This window comes from Erythranthe guttata, chromosome 9 (assembly GCF_056151865.1).
Source record: "Erythranthe guttata isolate IM_541 chromosome 9, IM_541, whole genome shotgun sequence".
Taxonomy (NCBI): Eukaryota; Viridiplantae; Streptophyta; class Magnoliopsida; order Lamiales; family Phrymaceae; genus Erythranthe; species Erythranthe guttata.
Window position 1 is genome coordinate 16,263,052 of NC_142541.1, and position 21,742 is coordinate 16,284,793.

At 35.9% G+C, this 21,742-nt stretch overlaps 3 protein-coding genes across 4 annotated transcripts; all 3 read left to right on the forward strand.

Moving 5' to 3' along the window:
* Positions 1–1,077: 1,077 nt before the first annotated feature.
* LOC105976051 (protein Brevis radix-like 2) lies at positions 1,078–4,816 on the forward strand. The gene is made up of 5 exons (XM_013001332.2): positions 1,078–1,709; positions 1,818–2,203; positions 3,349–3,484; positions 4,065–4,444; positions 4,541–4,816. The coding sequence occupies exons 1-5, from the start codon at positions 1,578–1,580 to the stop codon at positions 4,617–4,619; spliced, it is 1,113 nt and encodes a 370-aa protein (XP_012856786.2). The 5' UTR covers positions 1,078–1,577; the 3' UTR covers positions 4,620–4,816.
* Positions 4,817–6,003: 1,187 nt separating this feature from the next.
* On the forward strand, positions 6,004–13,871 carry LOC105975731 (dentin sialophosphoprotein, putative (DUF1296)). Of its 2 annotated transcripts, none has more exons than XM_013000948.2 (10): positions 6,004–6,542; positions 7,183–7,226; positions 7,812–7,944; positions 8,241–8,364; positions 8,695–9,278; positions 9,594–9,927; positions 10,443–10,707; positions 10,890–10,982; positions 12,126–12,581; positions 13,164–13,871. In XM_013000948.2, the coding sequence occupies exons 1-10, from the start codon at positions 6,365–6,367 to the stop codon at positions 13,491–13,493; spliced, it is 2,541 nt and encodes an 846-aa protein (XP_012856402.2). In that variant the 5' UTR covers positions 6,004–6,364; the 3' UTR covers positions 13,494–13,871. The 2 variants fall into 2 exon arrangements, with proteins under 2 accessions (XP_012856402.2, XP_012856403.2); XM_013000949.2 differs by having other exon boundaries at positions 6,044–6,542; positions 8,247–8,364.
* A 3,896-nt stretch (positions 13,872–17,767) lies between these two features.
* LOC105975733 (protein BIG GRAIN 1-like B) lies at positions 17,768–19,575 on the forward strand. Its single transcript, XM_013000950.2, has one exon. It carries the CDS (start codon positions 18,216–18,218, stop codon positions 19,500–19,502), a length of 1,287 nt encoding a protein of 428 aa, XP_012856404.2. The 5' UTR covers positions 17,768–18,215; the 3' UTR covers positions 19,503–19,575.
* The last annotated feature ends 2,167 nt before the right edge of the window (positions 19,576–21,742 follow it).

Consider the following 21,742-nt stretch of genomic DNA (forward strand, 5'->3'; position numbering starts at 1 on the left):
AAGCTTTATAAATGGCTGCAGGTAAAACTTCAGACTGTCATATTCAGATTTTATTCATTTTTTTATTAAGTGTAATTAATTCGATTTTGATACAAAAAAAATCATATGATTAACTTTTTGACCTTATTTTTTGAATGTATATTTTTTTCATAGACTTTGGTCAGTTGGTGAATTTTTACTTTATTTATGGCACATCACAATGGTTTTTCTCTTCCCTTTTATAGACAAATTTATTCCTGAAATGTAGGCCTTCAGTGCTATTTTACTTATCTATTTATTGAATAGGTACAAATACACATACATATAAATATAATTTTTTTTTTATTATTTTACAGTTTAATATATAATTGATTTTATATATTTATTTATACTACTCCACAATTTGTAGCAGGATGTGACAAAATAATTTGAATATTAATTATTGAAACAAGGCCATAAATTCGTACATGATGGATTTTTGGATAATTTTAAAAACCAGACCAGCAAATTAAATCCGATCCTTGTTTTCAGGATGTTATGTCAAATATTCCACGTGCGAGAAAAAAAGACCGTTAATCTCTATTAAATCCAAAATTGAATTGAATCATATATGTTATACAATAATTCTAGACAAATTATTATAGCTACTGAATTATTATAAAAAAAATAAAGGGTAAATTACACCCGCACCCCTGAGGTATGCTTAAATAACTTTAAGGTCCTTGTGGTATCGATAATTACACTCACCCCCGTGAAACGTAGTTAGAAACTCTAACGGGATAATGCATTGGATACATTATTTCGATAAGGTTCTAATGGACTATTACTTTTTGCTAGTGGTGTAGATAACATAGAGTTATGGGGTGACATGACTCCCCCAATATTTCTTTAATCACCACTCATAACTCTTTGTTGTCTCCACCACTTCCTGAAACCAATAGTCTGTTAGAACTCTATCATAATAATGTATCTAATGCATCATCTCATTAGAGTTTATAACTACGTTTCAAGGGGTGAGTATAATTATCGATACCACAGAGACCTTAAAGTTATTTAAGCATACCTCAGGGGTGTGGGTGTAATTTACCCAAAATACACAAATTTATTATCAATAAATAAATACACAAACGAGTTGCTCCTCCTCTCCTCTCCCTCTGCTGCCACCTCTTCCCCCATCGAGAACCCCACAAATCTCAACAGTTTCTCTGATCCGGTGAGAAATAGTAGAGAGAGAGAAGAGAGAGGAGAGAGAAAAGAAGAGAGAGAGAGTCTGTGCTTTTTTCTCACTCCTCTTCGACTTCTGAGCTGTGACTTGTGAAGACGGAAATAGAATAATCAAATCCTTATTTTTTTTCCCTTGATCTATGCTGCACTGCACCTCTCTCTCTTTCTCTCTCTAAAGTCTTAAATCTCCGGAACCTATGTTCTGTACGCTATGTTTCCGCCATTAACGCCACCTCGATCACCTCCCAACTCTCGATTCGAAGGGCCATTTTCTCTCACACAAACATTGTTTTTCCAACCTTAAATTAATTTTTTCCCTTCCTGTATTTCCACTTTCTCAAATTTTTAGGCATTTTGTTTCGATTTAGAGCAGTATGTTAACCTGTATCGCCTGCTCAAAGCAGCAGCCACACACCAATGGATCTCTCCGCGACGCGCCGCCCGAAGACGACGAAAACTCCGCCACTCCTTCCACCAAGCAAGCCATCAAAACCCTCACCGCCCAGGTTAAAATACAAAAATCACATCACTCTCCTTCTCAATTTCATATTGCCTAATTCGCTTTTGTTTATAACCTATTTCAATTTTTAATTTGTTAATTTATTTTTTCATAGATCAAGGACATAGCAGTGAAGGCATCAGGCGCGTACAAGAGCTGCAGGCCCTGTTCAGGCTCATCCGGCCATGACAGAGGCCGAGCCTACGTCGACTCCTCCGATGCAGGCTCGGTTTCGGAGAGGTATTACGGCTCGTACAGAAGAACCGGCAGCTCAAACTCCACTCCGAGGCTTCGCCGGAAGTTTATAGAAGAAGCCAAGCTGAAAGCCCTTTCGAGCGGCTCAGCTACACCGGCTTCAGTCAGTGGTAGAACCGATCACTCAGTATTGTTCATGGAGGAAGATGAACCGAAAGAGTGGGTTGCACAGGTTGAGCCTGGTGTGCTAATTACCTTTGTTTCGTTGCCTCAAGGTGGCAATGATCTCAAAAGGATTCGATTCAGGTATTTTCGATATTTCATTTTTGTTTCGTTTCGGTTTTAGGCCTAAATCGAAGTTAGCTTATATGTAGTAGAAGCATCGTTATTATCTTGAGTACTTATACATCGAATTTAACCGTGTTGAACTTCATTGAAAACGAGTTTAGTACATTTTGTTTTTCATGGTGCAATTTGAAGCTGTTTATGTTGGATCTGAAATCTGAGAGTTGTGATTTGTTAATGGTGTGAATGTTCAATGTGGTTTCAAGATGTCGATTATGATGGGTCGTTGTCTCGTGATTTCTTGAAAGGGTGCTAAGTTTTTGTTAATTAATTATACAGTGGTGTAATTTAATGGGAGCATGTGAAGTCACATTGTGTTACACCAGCCCCCCAAATTCTGGAAGTGGCCCCTCTAATTAAATTAAATTGTGGGCCTTTACACAATTGGCTTCTTGATTACTGCCTTATTAAATAAAATGTTCAGAACAGCTAATAACTATTATTAATTTTTTTTAACTATTATTAAAGGCTTTAAAGAAAAGCTATGGATAACCAAAGTATGATGCTCTTCTTTTATTATCTTTTTTACTTTTCGTTCACGAGTTTGCCGCAGTTGTTTAATCTATATTCAACTTAGACGAAGTTTACACTTGGTTACCCGATCAATTTCTTGATTATATTGGCTCATACGTCGTAAAATTGCTAAGTTGAAGGCGGAAAATTGAGTTACACACCACACAATTCTCGAAAGATAATTCCAGTGTTAGGTAGCTTTCTTTGAAACCTGAATTCACCCCCACCGTATCATTTTGTGCCACATTTAGAAAAGAGAAAACTACAGTGGTACGATGGAGTGTTTTTATATGAACATTGTAGGGAAAACAATGGCCATTAATACCTGACATTAGCGGGGACATGGAGTTCAGTGATATAAATATCTGAAGATAACGACTTATAATTGGGCCCGAGTAGTAATTTATTGCTGTTAAGTACAGACCATATTATCCCCTTCTGATTCTCTCAGTGCCTCAATTTTCATTGTTGAAGTTTCGTATCTTTGCTTTTACTAATTCATGCAGATGGAGTTGGTGGGTTATTGTTATTTACAATAATTGTATTGTGTTATAATATTTGATTTTGCACGATGGTTTTTTGGGTTTTTACAGTCGAGAGATTTTTAATAAGTGGCAAGCTCAAAGGTGGTGGTCAGAGAACTACGACAAAGTAATGGAATTATACAACGTCCAGAGATTTAATCGTCACGAAGTACCATTGCCTACTCCACCTCGATCCGAAGACGAGGTATTCTTTTCGTACTTTCGGGTCTAATAAGAATAAATAAATTTATGCTTTCATTCAATTTACTTTTTCAGTCTGCTGTCAGATACTAGTGCTATTAGGGTGGAAACCGGAGAGATTGAATTGGAATTAACACTTTCGAAAAAAAATCAGATGGAAAAAAAATGAAAAATCGGAGATTGGAATGAAAAAACGTGTTCCAAAAATCGGAAAATTTCGGACCAAAATCGGCGGAATTCGAACATTTTCAATTTTTAGTAATTTTGATATTACATGTGTATTTCCGGGGAAAAAAACAATCGGATGTTTCAGAATTGTTTTTGGAAATTAAAATCGGATCAAAATTGGAATCTTATATATATATTCCAATTCCAATCCCTTTTTTTTAAACACGGAATTCGGAATTCGAGATGAAAAATACTGTTCCAAAATCGGAATATATAGATCAAAACCGACGGAAATTGGAAATTCCGTTCCAATTTCCTCTCCAAGGTGCTATTTGTGCTTTCTAAAAACAATAATATTGAATAGAATCACTCATTTTTATTTTCATTTTAATTAATTTAAATATGTCAACTAACAGAACTCGAAGATAGAATCACCCGAGGACAGCCCCGTGACACCTCCACTCACAAAAGAGCATCCGCCACGTCACTTCCACCGACCAATAGGAACAGAGCACCAAACAGGTCAATCTCGTAATTACCATGACGATGAGTCAGCATCAGCTCTCAATTCAACTCCAAAGCTCTCGAGCATAAGCGCAGCCAAAACAGAGACATCATCCATCGATGCTTCTGCACGATCGAGTTCTTCGAGAGAAATCGACCACTCTGGTGAACTTTCAGTGAGCAATGCTTCCGATTTAGAGAGTGAGTGGGTCGAACAAGACGAACCTGGAGTCTACATTACTATCAGAGCTCTGCCAGGTGGCGCCCGTGAGCTTAGAAGAGTCCGGTTCAGGTCGGCGGTTGCTTCTATTAATATGCAATTTTTTTTAATTTTATTTAAATTTGCGTATACGGTTGCTCCTATCTAACTTCGATGTTACGAATGCAGCCGAGAACGGTTTGGAGAAACGCATGCAAGGTTGTGGTGGGAAGAGAACAAAGCAAGGATTCAACAGCAATACTTGTGAGTTGCTAAAACTAAGTAGGGCAAAAAATATTTAAAAATAACAAAATATAACGAGTTATTGTCTTGAATTACTTGATTTAAATAGGTTTCGATTTGTGCTGCGTTTTTTCTCCATTCTTGTACGTAGAAGGTTTCGGTTAAGATTTAATCCATTTTGTAATTGCAGTTTAACTGTTTGGTTGAGTTTGAGTGGAATAATCATAATAGGTTTTGTAGACATAATAACACACCTATGTGTATGTGTGCTTATCGGGTGTAGTTGTACCATCTCATAGACCACCACCCACTAATTTTGCTTCTTCGTATGTGAAAAAGATATATAAAATTGCCCTTTTTTTAAAAAAAAATCACCATATAAAATTTTAATTAGTTGGAACACATGGGCCTATGAAGACCTAATTTGGCTCGCAGGCTATATTTGGGCCCATTTTTTTTTTCTTCTTATTCTTTAAAAATATATATATTTTTGAAATTATTCTTTTTATTTTTTTCCAAAACAAATGAAAACACTAGGCATATAAGTTTGGCCGATAAGGCGTGCCAAAAATAATATTCAAATTTAGGCTATTCAACTCTCCGTATTCGTTCATTTTAACAACTAGTATTTTCCACATGCCATGCACGGGATAACATTTCAAAAATAAAACAATGATTAATTTAATACATGAATATAACAATTATAATAAAATTTATTAATGATATTGGAAACAACATAAAATATTTGTACAAATTTAATAATACAAACTCATTCTGCAAAAAAATATACAAACTTAATTGTCATAATATAAAATTGATTATTAAATAAACGAAACAAAGAAGAATTAAATAAAATATGTTGGAAAATAAGAGATACAAATAATAATAACAATTAAAACGAAATAGATGTACTGAATTATGATTGTGTTAGTCGAGATTTGGTCTAAATTTTTTTTTAATGGTTGCAAAATATGATATATATATTAATATGTATATATAACGAGACGTAAACCACAATAGACTAACTATGTGTGACAAACTCGATCTAGCGACTCTTGTTAATGGGATTTAAGTTTATATAGTGTTTTTAATTTTCATATATACTATGAAGAATAAAAGACATTTGACAAATAAGTGTCAAATTCAATTATGAGATATCTATTATATGTAGTTGCTATTTCAAGGTATAGCAACAATAGGGATTTTTAGCTCATATGATTGCAAACTATGATCTATTAATTTGGCACGTGCTTCCCACTAATGAGATTTGATTAATAATGAAATAACTAGTAATCACCAAATAATCATGAATCGACTTGCAAGGTTATTTTCGTCAATAACTGTTGAATCGTAACGACTGACGGGAATAACGCAGGGCATTTAAGTCAATTCACAAGGGCTTAGTCAGCATCTACTGGCACTAATAAAAAGTCTGGATTTTTCATCCTTCTGCAAATTTTTCTTTTTTTCAATTTCTATTAATTTTTTTTCCCAATTTTTTCGCCATTATCGAAAACCTAATTTCAGTTTCAAAACCCTCGCTCTCTCTCTAACCCTTCTCTCCCTTTCTTCCCTCTCTCTCTCTCTCTCAGCCGTTCTCTTCTTCCTCCAATGCAAAACACCGTTTGATTCCAAACCCTAATTTCGTCGGTCCAGGATTCTCGTCGGATACATTCCGCTCGTTACGTGTGCAAGGGGAGGAGGGTTGTTGCTTTCGTGTTTTACTGCTGTTTCTCTCTGTTTTTTTTCTTTTCCGGTTGGTGATTGGAGATGGTTTCGTCCGGTTCGAGAGCCGAGGGCGGGCCGCTGGTTATATCGGCGGGCGTGCGAAGAACTATACAATCGATTAAAGAGATCGTGGGGAATCACTCGGATGCTGATATCTACGCGGTGCTTCAGGATACAAACATGGACCCTAATGAAACCGCTCAAAAGATGCTCAATCAAGGTCCAATTTCTAGTTTTTTTTTTTTTTTTTTTTTTTTTTTTTTCCATTCAGTTTTTCTTTCGTTTTTTTGATTTGCTGTATTTGTTATTATGTATTTTTTATTTACCTATGTAGTGATTATGTGTGCTTAGCCCTTTGTAAATATACATATACTATGGAGAGTGATTATTGTGTGGGCAGTTAGGTTAGTTCTGGAGTTGTTTCTTTCTGCATGTGGTGTTGGAACTGTGGTTGTAGAAGAGTATTTACAGTTTATGGGGAATGATAATAACCAGAGTACAGAGACAAATTCATCAGAAGTGGAATTTTTTAACAGGAAGTGGCTATGTGCTAGGCTTATTAATACAATTAGCTTCATTTGCTGATGGTTTGCAGCATGAATCGTAAATTCTTAACCTCATATTTGTGTGAGAAATATTTTCACTACACCTGTTTACTCTTTTTGTTTTTAGACCCAATTTTATGTGTTTCTCCAGAAGCTTCACTTTTAAGTTATGCGCTTACATGTTCTGCTTTATAGATCCTTAGTTGATTTTTTATTATGTAAATCTAAGGTTCTGATTTTTTCATTCTTTTTATCCATTTACTTCTATACTTCACTTTGCATAGCTTTTTAAGTGCCTATTTGTTTTTCATTCAGATCCATTTCACGAGGTGAAAAGAAAAAGAGACAGGAAAAGAGAGGTATATTTTGGTCATTTCTTCTTTTTTCGTTACCTTCGAAATTCAATTATACTCTTCGGAAACATTATGTGATCTCTTTCCGTTTCTCTCTCTTTTTTTATTTTTTTATTTTATATAATTCATAATCATGGTCACGTCTTCTTGGTCAAATTTTGTTGCTCATTAATTAGTTTAATTGAGATGCAATGCTCATCTTTTGTGTATTTGTTTTGCCTATAACTAATACATTGAGGCCTCGTTTGGTTGCCAAGATAGGATTAACCAAGATAATATTAAATAATCTAATGAAAACCCAATTTTTTATTGAACCCCACAAGGCCAACAAAAAAGCTCCCTGAAAGGAATGCCAAAGCATGATAACATAATATTTCACGGTCGACCTGTGAAGTTATTGGGTTTACCAAACATCAAACAAAGTCCAATTATTTAATTAATCATGACTAATCTCACCAACCAAACAAGGCCTGAATTGTAGGATACTAAGATGAGTGAAGTTTGGGTAGTTGGGTTTGAAGTTCCAGTGCTTTTAATTTTATATATTATATAACCATAAAATATGTATGAGCCTGCCCTATTTTTCCTCAGCTTTCAGGGTACAAGAGCTATATTGCTGCAGATCCCAAGAAAAGTGCCGACCCTGCTCATATGCCAGTGAAGTTTGGTGCTTATTCTGACCGCAATACTCGAAAAGGTGTTTCTACTCGAAATGCTGCACCTGGTAATACATTATCCCTCACGGCTTGTTGTTTGAATACATTTGAAGTTGGGAATTCCTCATGGGTTGCAGATGAGAACCCGACTTAATCATCCTTAGATAAAAAAAAAACATTAGTGCCACTAGAAGTATCTCTGCATAGAGATGTGTTAAACTATAAAATCAGTTTATTAATTCTGTTTCAGAACTGTCTGTTTTAAAGTAATTTGTGGAGTCCAGTAATTTTTCATCTCATAGTCTCTTATATTTATAAATATTGTTGTCTGCTATCACTTTCTTGATGGTTTTTGTTTAACTAGATGCAGGAGCCAACCGAGAGTTCCGTGTTGTTCGAGACAACAGAGTTAATCAGAATGCCGGTACAGATTTAAAACCTGTTCAAAGTTCTAATTCTACGAGTGAGAACACTGTCTCTATGAAGAGGTATATATGATATAACTAATAGCATACTTGATGCATGTTTTTTTGCTTTCTTGTGTACGCTTATTTAAATGCTAGTTTAATAAAGTAATGCAATATATGTCTCAATGACTAGGTCGGTTCCATTAAGTTAGCTGGTATGATGTCCTTGGCATATTTAACCAGAAGTTTAGCTAAATAATTGGGAGTTATTATTCAGTCTTAAGACCAACGCACACAGATAAAAAAAATTGATATAAAATAAAGCATTTTTTTTACCTTTCCATACGTGAAAGCAGAAGTTCTATAGATCTGTGTTTGACATGAAGATTATTTTAAATTTATCTTTTATAGCACTTTGACTGGAATTTCTGAACATCAAGAGCCTCCAGCTGGTCAGCGTTCATCTCAAGCTTTAAATAGACCTGCTGATTTACATGCTCCACAAATTAAGATTGCTAAACAAAGCGGTAATGACAAGAAAGAAATGCCTTCGGAGAAGCGGCTTCCAAGTACAAATGTTAATTCACGATCGCATAAAAAGGCAAATGGCCCCCAACCACATTCTACAAATTCTTCTACCAGTTCTGTCGTGGGTGTATATTCATCCTCTTCTGATCCTGTTCATGTACCTGCTGCTAGACCTGCTGCTAGTGTTGGGGCCATCAGGAGGGAAGTTGGAGTTGTGGGACCTCGTCGTCAGTCATCGGATAATTCTGCTAAGCCCTCATCTCAGAACATCTCTTTGCCCAATACACAATCAGGTCGAGAAAGTCACTCAAGGGATTCAGCAAGACCATTAAGTGCTCTACCTAAGGGCGACCAATCAGTTCAAGATGTGGCACCGGAGTCTGCTATGCCTGGTTTGCCAGCAAACAGAAGTTTTTCAAGTAATCAATATGGTAGCAGACAACATCAACTGATGGGCCATCAGAAAGGTATGTCTGTCCAAACTAGATTGTCTTCCTGAAGCGCTTTGTAGAGTCTTTTGTTCACTGTTTGTCTCGTCAAGTGTTTTTCTATTTAAAATGGATTAAATTTCATTAGTTTGGTGTTTTGCATCTGTTGTTTTAACTTTATGAAAAGACCAGGGTTGGTAACTTGGCTACATTGGTATCTACATTTTGAATAGAGCTGGTTTTAGTTCTTTATTGAAACATATACGCTGCATTAGATGTGAATAATTGAGCATTAGTTTTAGTTTCAGACTCCTTTTAGTTATCAGAAAACTTACTGAGGTTTTCTTGCTGTAGCTCCTCAGCCTAATAAGGAATGGAAGCCAAAATCAAGCGTGAAACCAATTGCCAACGGTCCTGGCGTTATTGGAACTCCTGCAAAAACAATTTCTCCCCCTGCGGTCAATCCAGAAGACTTGAAAAAGGAAGCTGCTCAGATGCAAGATAGTATGTCACGATTGAACCTCTCTGAGAATCAAAATGTGATTATAGCAGCACATATCCGTGTCTCCGAGACAGACAGATGTCGACTGACCTTTGGCAGCTTGGGCGCTGAATTAGATGGTTCGACGAATTCAGTGAGCATGTCTGCTGATGCTGCAGAAGAAGTATCTGCTGAACCTTCTGGAAGGTTTGTTTTAATTTTGTAACTTGCTATATAATTTCTCGTAACTTCTAATGTTACATTACCTTTTACACCATATGTGTTTTTTTCTTTTTGCCCTGTCCAACCTGCTTCTATAGTACATTTTCCTAGAAGTTTGAGTTGTGAGGATCATTTTTCTTTCAAGGAATCATTTGAGTGGATATGTTTACTGTATTCATCATCTTTAAGGCTAGTTGTAAACTCTTGTTGAGTTAATTTCCATAAAAAAACGTTTTTTATCCATAATTAGAAATGAACCAGCATTAGGGACTTCTGAAAACTAAGATTTTTCTAATGCAAGTTTCTTGATTGTGGGTGAGGAATGATTCTCTTAGGATGATGGATGAATTTAAAAGGTTGCAATCATTTATGTTGAAAGTGATCCCTAATTGATATGTTTATAGATGTTCAATAAGTCCCCTTGCTTGTTTTAGGTGGATCATTTATACTGTAATTTTGAAGAGTACCAGTAAGAATGACTGAACAATTTTGATTTGCAGCATTTCAGTCTCGGTTCCAGAATCTTCACCAGATGATCTTGGTGGTAGCAGACAAGTAGAGACGATGGATGACTCTGTCCGTAGCTCAGAGTCCAATTCTCCCGATTCTGGTGTATCTGATCACAAACTGACGGAGAAGAAAGAGCCTTCGAATCCGAAGAATCTGGAAAACTATGCTGCTGTTGGCTTGGTACGAGTAAATAGCCCATCTTACACTCCAGAATTGCTACAGCAGCAAGATGCTTCTGAATTGCCGACCTTCTCGGTGAGTACGGATTTTGTTACCCGTTCAGTAATTTGATTGTAACAGAGCATGCTAGGTTTCTTTTTTACTGTTGTCCTGCTTAATTGCATTCTTGAACACTTAAGGATTCAAATATCTTTTCACTGGACTCACTGCCGTATTGACCATCCCAAGTTATTTACTTCGCCTTTTGTTTCATTCAGGGTTATGATCCACAGATGGGATACGATATCTCATACTTCCGTCCAATTGTTGATGAAACCTTTAGAGGGTCGGGCTTGCCGTCATCACAGGAGGTAAGAATCGAACTTTTACTTATCGTCTCTTCTCTCTCTCTCTCTCTCTCTCTCTCTCTCTATCTCTCTCTCTCTCTCTCTCTCTCTCTCTCTCTCTCTCTCTCTCTCTCTCTCTCTCTCTCTCTCTCTCTCTCTCTCTCTCTCTCTCTCTCTCTCTCTCTCTCTCTCTCTCTCTCTCTCTCTCTCTCTCTCTCTCTCTCTCTCTCTCTCTCTCTCTCTCTCTCTCTCTCTCTCTCTCTCTCTCTCTCTCTCTCTCTCTCTCTCTCTCTCTCTCTCTCTCTCTCTCTCTCTCTCTCTCTCTCTCTCTCTCTCTCTCTCTCTCTCTCTCTCTCTCTCTCTCTCTCTCTCTCTCTCTCTCTCTCTCTCTCTCTCTCTCTCTCTCTCTCTCTCTCTCTCTCTCTCTCTCTCTCTCTCTCTCTCTCTCTCTCTCTCTCTCTCTCTCTCTCTCTCTCTCTCTCTCTCTCTCTCTCTCTCTCTCTCTCTCTCTCTCTCTCTCTCTCTCTCTCTCTCTCTCTCTCTCTCTCTCTCTCTCTCTCTCTCTCTCTCTCTCTCTCTCTCTCTCTCTCTCTCTCTCCCTCTCTCACACTCTCTCTCTCTCTCTCTCTCTCTCTCTCTCTCTCTCTCTCTCTCTCTCTCTCTCTCACACACACACACACACACACACACACACACACACACACATCACACAAATGGAGGCCCTGTTGCTCATTAACATACCATCATACACTCTTATCCATAGATAAGCTCTTGGATTGAAACAAATATCAGAGACTGTATATTTCATGCATATCCACAACAACATAAGATCAAAACCCTGATACATGGATGTTGTCAATCCCTGGACCCACTTGCTTTACCTCCCAATTAAATGTTCATATGTTCGATGCCATTTGATGTAAAAGGGCATCCTGGGAGATTCCTTTAATAGCCATTCCCTCAGCTATATGCTAGAATGAGATATCTGCTTGTTTGTTCTATTGACTCAAACTTATAATATCCTCTGGAATAATGAACAAGATTTATTTTTGTTCTTTAGTTGAAGGGTTGATTTTCTTCTGTATTTGAATCTATTGTGCTATTTTGTTTTGGCTTTACTACATTGTTTTTACCTTTTAGAGTTGTTCGATTTTCTTTTGTCCACAGATCCTAAGTGTGCACACATCAAATGCGATGCCAGCTTCCACGATGGCAATGGTACAACAACAGCAGCAACAGCAGCAGCAGCTGGCCCAGATGTACCCCCAGCTTCATGTTTCTCATTTTGCTAATCTAATGCCGTACCGTCAGTTCCTATCTCCTGTCTATGTACCACCAATGCCAGTGCCTGGTTACTCTAACAGTCCTGCCTATCCTCATCCCTCAAACGGTAGCAGTTATGTATTGATGCCTGGAAATAGCAATTTCCAGGCATCAAGCGGCGTCAAGTATGGCATCCAGCAATTTAAGCCTGTCCCCGCTGGTAGTGCAACTGGGTTTGGAAACTTCACCAATCAGTCCGGTTATGCCATCAGTACTCCTGGGATTGTTGCAAGTGCACCCGGACATGATGATTCATCTCGGCTCAAGTACAAAGATAATCTTTATGTTCCTAACCCTCAGGTAAACTAACATCTTTTTTTTTAAGTCTTATTACTATTGAACCATGTGCTGAATATTTGTAATGAATACTTCTGTTGGTAATGAAAAGTTGGGAACTAGTTAACTACCAGAAACAATGGCTCACTCAACAGGGTCTTAGCGTCCTACTTTGCATATATTAGTTAACGCGTGCCTCAATGTTTTTGGGCTTGCATGTAGCACATAGATTTGTCTGTCTGTAGTTTTATTTTCTTATCTACTGATATTATATCGGAAATGAAGGACTTGTCAGAAACTGATTGATTTTTTGGTCAATTTTTTTGCTGGTTGGCAACAATAGTATTTCGTAAAAGGTGGATGTGGTGGGTATTAAGAGATGAAATATGTATCTTCTCATAAATAATGTTGTTTATCTTTGTTGGTGGGGAAATATAATCCAACAATTCAAAGGCTCATGGAACTGTAATTTTTCTGATGGGACCCCTGTTTCAATCTTGAAGATGTTTATTACTTTTCTATCTACATTGCTGAAGGCATTCTGATTCTGCAAGATAAAACTGCCGATCAATTCTAATTTTGGTTTTTACATGTTTGATAATATAGGCAGAGACATCTGAAATTTGGATGAACCCAAGGGATCTTTCTGGTATGCAGTCAGCATCGTACTACAACATGCCTGGGCAGACACCTCATCCTGCTTATTTGACATCACACAGTGGTCATGCTTCTTTTAACGCGGCTGCACAATCGTCTCATATGCAGTTCCCGGGAATGTACCATCCTTCTCCACAGCCCACTGCAATTGCAGGTCCTCACCATATGGGCCCCTCCATTGGCGGCAATGTTGGTGTTGCCGCTCCAGCTCCCGGAGCACAAGTGGGTGCCTATCAGCAACCTCAGCTTGGGCACTTGAATTGGAACGGAAACTTCTGAAGAGAGCTAGCTCTTTGTTGGACGGACCCCCTCCTCTAGCTTGCAAAGGCAGATATAAAAGCTATAGGTACTTTAACTGTGTCATTATGAAATGTAAAGACTGCTTTATGGTTTTAATGAATGCATTGAGAAGTTGTCTTGCCCATCTTGCCTTAGCCTATTTTGATCTCTAGGACAGATTCCTTGAGTAGGAGCTCCAGATCTCAAGTACCTCTTAGTACTTGAGATGCTGTTCGTTTTTTTCGTATAGTATCTCATTTACTAAGGTTTGATAGTTTGTTTCAGCTCTTAGTTTTGTTTCTGTTCTGTGAGAAATCTTTACTGTGTTCTGTCCATATTAACAAGTTAATTTTCTTAAGTTTGTAGTATTAGAAACTACTTAACTTGTCTTGACTAGATTTTGGTATTATATTGTAAGATGCCTTGTTAGAGCTTGTTTAGCGATTTTTTGGATATAATAACTAGAAAATTTCAGTTTTAGCCCAACTTGGAATTTGTTAGTGTATGCTTAGAGCTTAAAAGCAAAGGGTAAAAAAGGGTAGATAAGATGGGAAATAGCAAAAGTGGACACATCATCTTTTATTAGCTTTAGAAAAAGAAAACCTGCAACGGTTGGGCCTCGCCTCGCCTCGCCTCGGATCACTCCCCACCACCCTGTTTGATTCGTTTTAAAAAATTGGACTCTATTGTTACTTTCATTGATCATCATCTCTTTATTCTTGTTGTTGCCTTCTACACTCAAAAGCACACTCCCCCCACTGTGTGTGTGTGTGTGTGTGAACAAAGGAATTATCATGTTGTCTGGTTTTGCCTTTTGTCAGAGAGAGGGAGGGAAAAAAAAGAAAGATAAAGAGGCTGATGTGTCTTTTGATTTGTTGTGTTAATACTCATCCATCACTCTCTCTCTAAAAGTATACATAATACACTTTAAGATGCATGCAGCAGCAGCAGATGTTCTTGTTTTTTTTTTTAAATTTCTTTGGGTGGAGGGAGAGTGTACTGATTTTTCTTCTTGGGATTGCCAAAAACTCTTTTTTTGGTGATTGTACATGATTCCCTCATCTCCTTCCTTTCTATCCCCCACATTCTTTTCTTTTACCCCCCAACTAAAGCAATCTCTCTCTCTCTCTCTCTCACACACACACACACACTCTTACACTTTTTGTAACACTATGTTGCAGAAACTTGTAATTCACTCAATTGAAACATGTTCACCTCTGATTCTGTATGAATGTAGCAGAGCTAATTATTATTTGCATTGAAGTCCTGTATTCATTTTCATTTACATATAAACCAAAATTTGGTTTACAGAAGGAAAATTATAATTTCGAGTGAAGTAAAAAGTGTGGTGAATATGTATGAACAAGGTCCGGCCTTGTGGGGAAGACAATGGCAGCAGTGGTTCACGTGGCTACTGCAAATTTACCTAGACTTTTTAGTATATGTACGACGTTATTAATCCTTGAATTATTGCCTCTGCTTCTTTTCTTTTATTTTTGGCCCACTTAGCAGTATTTGTTCCTCGGATCATGTGTAGATTATTTACATCAACCCATCAATTTAATTTTATAAAAATATATATAAAACAAAATTAATTTCTTAATTGATATGAGAAGTTACCAAACAACATTTGTGCTAATGCAAACATTGCTTTCCCTATTTGCTTAATGGTTGTAGCCTTTTTTTGCCATCAACATTTCAACGGTTGTTTATGAAAGTGGAAACTAGTAGTGGGATGATAGGTGTATATACCCTATTTTTAGCGATAGGGCTACACCCGTAATTTCATTTTTTTTGAGGTTTTTGGTCACTGCTTTTGAACTTGGTTTGATAAGCAATAGAGTCGAGTTCAAATGAGCTTCAGTCGATTAGAACATGGATCGAGTTCGAGTTGAGCTTCATATCTTATCGATTGAAGTTCAAACAAGTTTTAAATGAACGATTTCGAATCGAATATCGAATAGTTTGATTTGATTTTCAGTGGTGAATGTGATAATGGGGAACATGTGTTTGAATAACTACTTCTTGCACGTATGTGTATCCATTAGACACATTGGTAGGTCTTTCATGCACTTGATTGTATTTATCTTAATGGAATCTCTAGTGCCCATTACCCTCATGATATGAATGGGATCTTCAATTAGTCTTCTTAAAATTATTATTACTACTATTATAATTTTGCTTTTAATGTGTGTGCGAGAATGCTCAATATCGCATGACTTTCATATTTTTCGTAACTCAGATGTCCGAGATTCGTTCGATTAATTTTGTGGGATGAACGTTTCACTATACATTAAATTGTATTTTGAAGTTATATATGATCCCTATAGTTAGAATTAGTCAATTTATTTTTGGTATAATCTTGTCACTAGTGACTTTAATTCTTTCATGAAATCAAATCAAATCTTGATTAAATTCTTTCCGTGGAATATCTTCCAACTTTGCATAACATCCAACCCCCTAAAGAGAAAAGGTAATATATATTGAGAGCCCAAGGGCCACGAGTGCAATCATATTTTTACATATTTAATAATTACTTAACAATTAATTAATTTTATTCTATTTGTCCCCACCTTCCCTCACGCACGCACGCAACCAAACACGCACACTTGAGCACACACATTAAAAAAAAATATTGAAAAATAAAAGAAACTTGTAAATTTAATTTAGAGGTAGATTATAAATTTTAAGACTTATATTCATCTTAAATTATAATTTTTTTATTCCATTGCTTATCAAGTTTAAAGAGATAAGCTTTGGTATGTTATCTTAGTGAGGTGTTACTTTTTAACTAGTATAACTACTTGGATTAATTGGATTAATTGAATTATATTAATTGAAGTATTGGCTCTAAAAAGTGTTATACTTTATGACTTTTTACACTCTTGTGCACGTGCATGCACACTAGTTCACACTTTTAAATTGGGCATTATTTCTTTAATGTTATATTAATTTCTTGATTATACAACACCAACCATTCTTTAGTTATTATAAATGTTTACTCAGTAGTCATTTTTTTTAAGAAAGTCAGAAAAATTGAAAAAACAAATGGTATGGAAACGTTAATATGAAAATATCGACTTGATTTTAAAAAATTGAGCAAATTCTTAAATAAATTTGAAAACTTCTGTCATGCATGCATGCATTTACTTCCTGAAAAAAAATATTTAATAATCTCGTGAGCTTGAAAATATATAAAATATTTAATATTTAATACAATATAGTTTGAAGCCTATTACTAAATTAAGGCATACATGAGTTATTATTTACCCTTTTTCAAGGGCAATTTGTTGAAAATGAAATGACAGAGAAAATCTAAAATTCGAATCTTAAATTACTAGAAGAAAGCGTTCTAGAATTTATTATCCAATTAAATGATTATTACCAAAAAAATTAAAAAAAATATTAAATTGTTCCTTTTCCAAATTGGAACTAAATTATTTTGATTAGTTTAATGTTATTCCGTAACACGTCCTTTGTCCTAATCTTGAAATACAGTACCACGTATGACAGCTATATATATGTATATGGTATGGCCATAAACCAGAAGACTGAATAAATGAGATCACACTGCATGGTTTCTTCAACTGAAAATTTATTGTTCCCAACTTCTCCAGCTTTATTATATACTCTCATATAATTGAATATCAATATTATATACGTAATAATACAACTAATGTATATATATATATTATTTTTTAATTATTATCGATCATTTGAATCAGATGGTTCACCTCCTCGATGACGCTTAGTTTTTACAACAAACACGATTCATTCATTCTAAATTTACGAAAATAAAAAAGAATTTCGAGTCACTTTTCCAATTAATTTCAGATTATAAGGGAAAAATATAGGTATTTTTCAATAATTTCCAATTTAAGATCTTTGGTTTTTCAATGTAACAAAAATCCAAAGTTTTTATATATAAAATAATTGTATAATTCAAGGGATGCATTCTATAATAAGCTCATAATTTAGTTGGACGCATTAGCACATCGAAATTTTTCAGTCGGGTCGGACTCGGAAGGAATTAAAAAAAATTATGAGAGATGCTGTTAATAATAATGTACAACAAAATTATATTCGTAAATAAATTAATATTGATTTGAGAAATGTTGAGCGACCGTGTCCGGGCCCAATGTTGGTCCGGCCCATGGTTGTAAGTAATTTGAATAATTGAATTGACAAAATAAAATGAATAAAAAATAATTTTGAAATTGCACATAATAATATTCCTTGAAACCCCAATATAAAGCACAACCACTAGAGAGAGAATCACACACCATTCATATCTTTCTCACTCCTCTTTTGATTCTCTCTCTCTAGAAGCTGGCGTGCAAACAAGCTTTGATTATCAAACAAAACAAATCCCCCAAACATCAAATGAGTACTCTTGTCTCTACTCTTAATTCCCCTTCTCACCACTGAGCTTTCACCCATCATAAACATGGCTGCTCTTCCCCAACCCAACACCACCACCTAAAGTCACTATTTTAATTTCCTCTTATTAAAATAATACATACATATTTATATATATATATGCACCAAGTACTGTGTGCTCTGTGTGTGTGTGTTTGTTTTCCCCAACTGCTGTAATTGTCTCTCTGTTCACATGATTTTGTTTAATTGCAGCTTTTTTGACAATCTCTAAGCAGACAATAAAGCTTCCCTTCACATTACCTTGTTTCTTCTTCAATTTTATAAATATATATATAGGAAGCTATGGTGGATGGGTATAGTACTAATTACAGAAGGCAGAGTGATATTAATACCTCACTATACAATCCTTCGTTTTCTTCCACTTTGTTGGATACGATTTACAGATCTATTGATCAGGGCGGAGAAGAGGAGAAATTAGGTATGAGGACGAAGCAGAGTATTGCTTACGGTTCCGACGGCGGCGCCGGTGTGTTTCGGAGTGAGGAGGAAATGGCTAATTTCCAGCGCGCCTGTATGATTGAGAAATGGATGGAGAAGAAGGCCGGTGAGAAGGTCTCCGTACGGGGAAATTCGGCGGCGGATTTGGGGATGAAGAAGCCGCGGAAGGATCGGGAGAATTCGACTTCTAGCTCCTCCGATTCGAGCTGCGGCGGCGGCGATTTTTTCTCCTCGTCGGAGGCTGAATCGTTTCCGGTTCAGAGGCCGAAGCCGATCCGGACGGGGTTAGAAAAGGAGAAAAACCACCGCGATTCCGAATCGGAGTTCCACCGCCGCGAGAGGCGGGGTTTCGGCGGCGACGTGGAGCAGAAACCTAAGCACGAAGGCGGATTTCTGAAGACGAAATCGCGAGCGCTGAAAATCTACGGCGACCTTAAGAAGGTGAAGCAGCCGATTTCTCCCGGCGGCAAGCTCGCCGGATTTCTGAACTCCATCTTCGCCGGCGGAAACCTGAAGAAACCTAAAACCGCCGCCAACGGCGACTACTCCCCATCGCTAAAATCGGCAAACGCATCCACATGCTCGTCGGCTTCATCATTCTCCAGATCCTGCCTCAGCAAAACGCCGTCGTCCGGAGGTAGTAAACCTTCCAACGGCGCGAAACGATCCGTACGGTTTTCTCCGGTGAGCGTGATCGTAGACGACAAAGTAAACAACAACAACAACAACAACTACACCAAAAAACAAACTTCAAAATTCGCCGCCACCGCCGCCGCCAACAACAACAACAACAAAAACAACATTAACAGTCTCCGAAACGTCATCAACGAAGAGCTCATGGTTCATGTAATGGACAAAAACCGGCGAGTGGAGGATGCCGCCAGAGATCTGCTACGGAATTACCACCGGAAAAATCAAGTCGGATGTGAATTCGATTCGTCATTCGATCATTTAAGAAAACCGCAAGTAATTAAAAATAATCAAATCATTAATCAAAATAATTTCGACGAGGAAGACGATGACGCGGCAAGCTGTGCGAGTTCGGATTTGTTCGAATTGGATAATCTTTCGGCCATTGGAATGGAGAGGTATAGACAAGAATTACCAGTTTATGAGACTACTCATTTGTAATTTCTCAACCAAAAAAAAATATTGTAATTTTTGTATTTTGATTAGTGAGTAATTAATTGGTTTGGGGTGGTTAGTGTTTTCCAGTGTTTGTGTATTAAACTTTTAATTGTGTGGTTAATTATTGGTAAAACTTGTGTTAATTCAAATAATTATTATAATCAAAGTGTATATCATGTTACTAGTTTGATTTGAGATGAAAATATTGAGGGACAAAGTAAAATGTGAGGAAGATAAAAAGGTGAAAAGCAAGAGAGGAGATTAATTAACTAAGGTTTTTACCTTTTTCTTTAATTTGTGGGGTCTATTAGTTTTTGGCTTCAAGATTGAGCAAACGATTTCATCTTTTGAAATAATTGATTTATGTTTGATATATGATATATTTTATTTTATTTCAACATAAATAGTTGTATTTCACTAGGTGTAACAGCGTACTGCTGTACGGTCATCGTGTTCTAAAAAAACTCCAAGTATAATAATAAGGATGATGGTTGCCACTAATTTGATGTTATATGTATTTGAAAAAGTTTGGTATACTAATTGCAATGGTTGAATTAATTAATTTTACTTCAATGGTGGTTAGTTTGTAACACTCTAGTGGTGGTAAGGTAATTTGAAGAGGTCAATTATGAAGCTAAAGGAGGAAAGAAATTAAAAAAAAGAATGATGGATGTTTGTCTCCAAAAGCTTGGGACATGAAATCTATGGTTAGATCTTTGTTTGTTGGCCAAATTAGTCGGAAGCAAGAAATCATCATGTTTAATTATATATAGAAACATATTGATGTAGTGTATAACTAGTCATTACTATGGTAAATATATCGCCATAGTAACTTGAGCACGAAGTATAATCGCTGATGGATTATTTGGTGTGTCACAAAGTGTTTTAAGTGTTTATATGCGTGCGAACATTGTTCTCAGTTCGATCAACGAATCTTGTATGATGTGCCCCTCTCGTATTCCTAGTCAACTCGCGAGCTATCAATTATAATCATTTTTTTTTAGAAAAAAACAACACTTGAATGCTAAGTTAATTCTATAAGTCATAAAAGCTTGAAGCCTTGAACTAAATGAAAATAAATTAAAGGTACAAAAAGCCTATATATCCTAAGAAGTATGTTGTGATTAAAGTGTGGTATAGGCTTAGTTAGAGTGGTCTAAATTTCAAGGAACAAAGTTGGATGGCTGTAGGTGTCAAAGTACGATGTTTACATTATTAAAAACTCAAACCAAACCACGTTTATTGTTAATTAATTACTATATTACTTAATTATTATTGTTATTATTATTTATTTTAATAGCTAGATAGTTAAATATACATGTTATTTTTCTTCTAATTTAAATAGGGTTCTAGACTTGACGTAGCAACTTTACGCATGCAACCTATTTGGTTTAAGTATTGAGATTATGTAAAGTTAATATTGTTAAGGTCTCTTTAATCATCTAAAGTTAAAAGTAGGCCAATTGCATGACAAACTCATTCTTATGTTCACATTAAGCCTAGTTCTTGTATATATAAAGTAGAACCTCCACAAATTAATACTCGATATATTAATAACCTCGATTAAATAATAACTTCTCTCGGTCCCGATTCGGTGAAAACGTGTTAAATTATTAACTCGGTAATTTAATAATTCGCTTAATTAATAGAATTTCCGTAGTCCCGACTGTATTAATTTATAGAGGTTTAACTGTATATATAAAAAATATAAAAAATATAGTGTTCTTGTTATATTCTGCATTTAATGTATCCACCATATATGTGTCATGTGTGTTTATATATGTGTATAAACATGTGAGTGTGTATTGCTTATTTTTTTTTTAAAACAAGGTTTATTTTCGAATGATTGATTTCATAGAGATTAAGTGAGTTTATTTATATATAAATATATATAATATATGGTTTAGTGGGAACTTCATTTTAATGATGAGATTAGTATAGGGGACTATAGAAAAAGTGAATATTTGTGACCACCAACTCTTGATAAGTGTTGACTAATTAATCTTTGAGCTTGTATATATCTCACTAATCATGAGGAAAATCTTCTCTACAATTTAAAATTAGTTTGCACTTAGTGGGATAAAAAGATATAAGAATTAAAAAATTTGCTTTGAGTTTTGCCAAAGCATTGGAAATTAATATTTAACATTACTATTTATGTTAAAAGTCAATGTTTCCATGTGCACCCCCAACACAAATTTAAGTATTTAGTTATAAATAAATTAGTGATAGATTAATCTTTT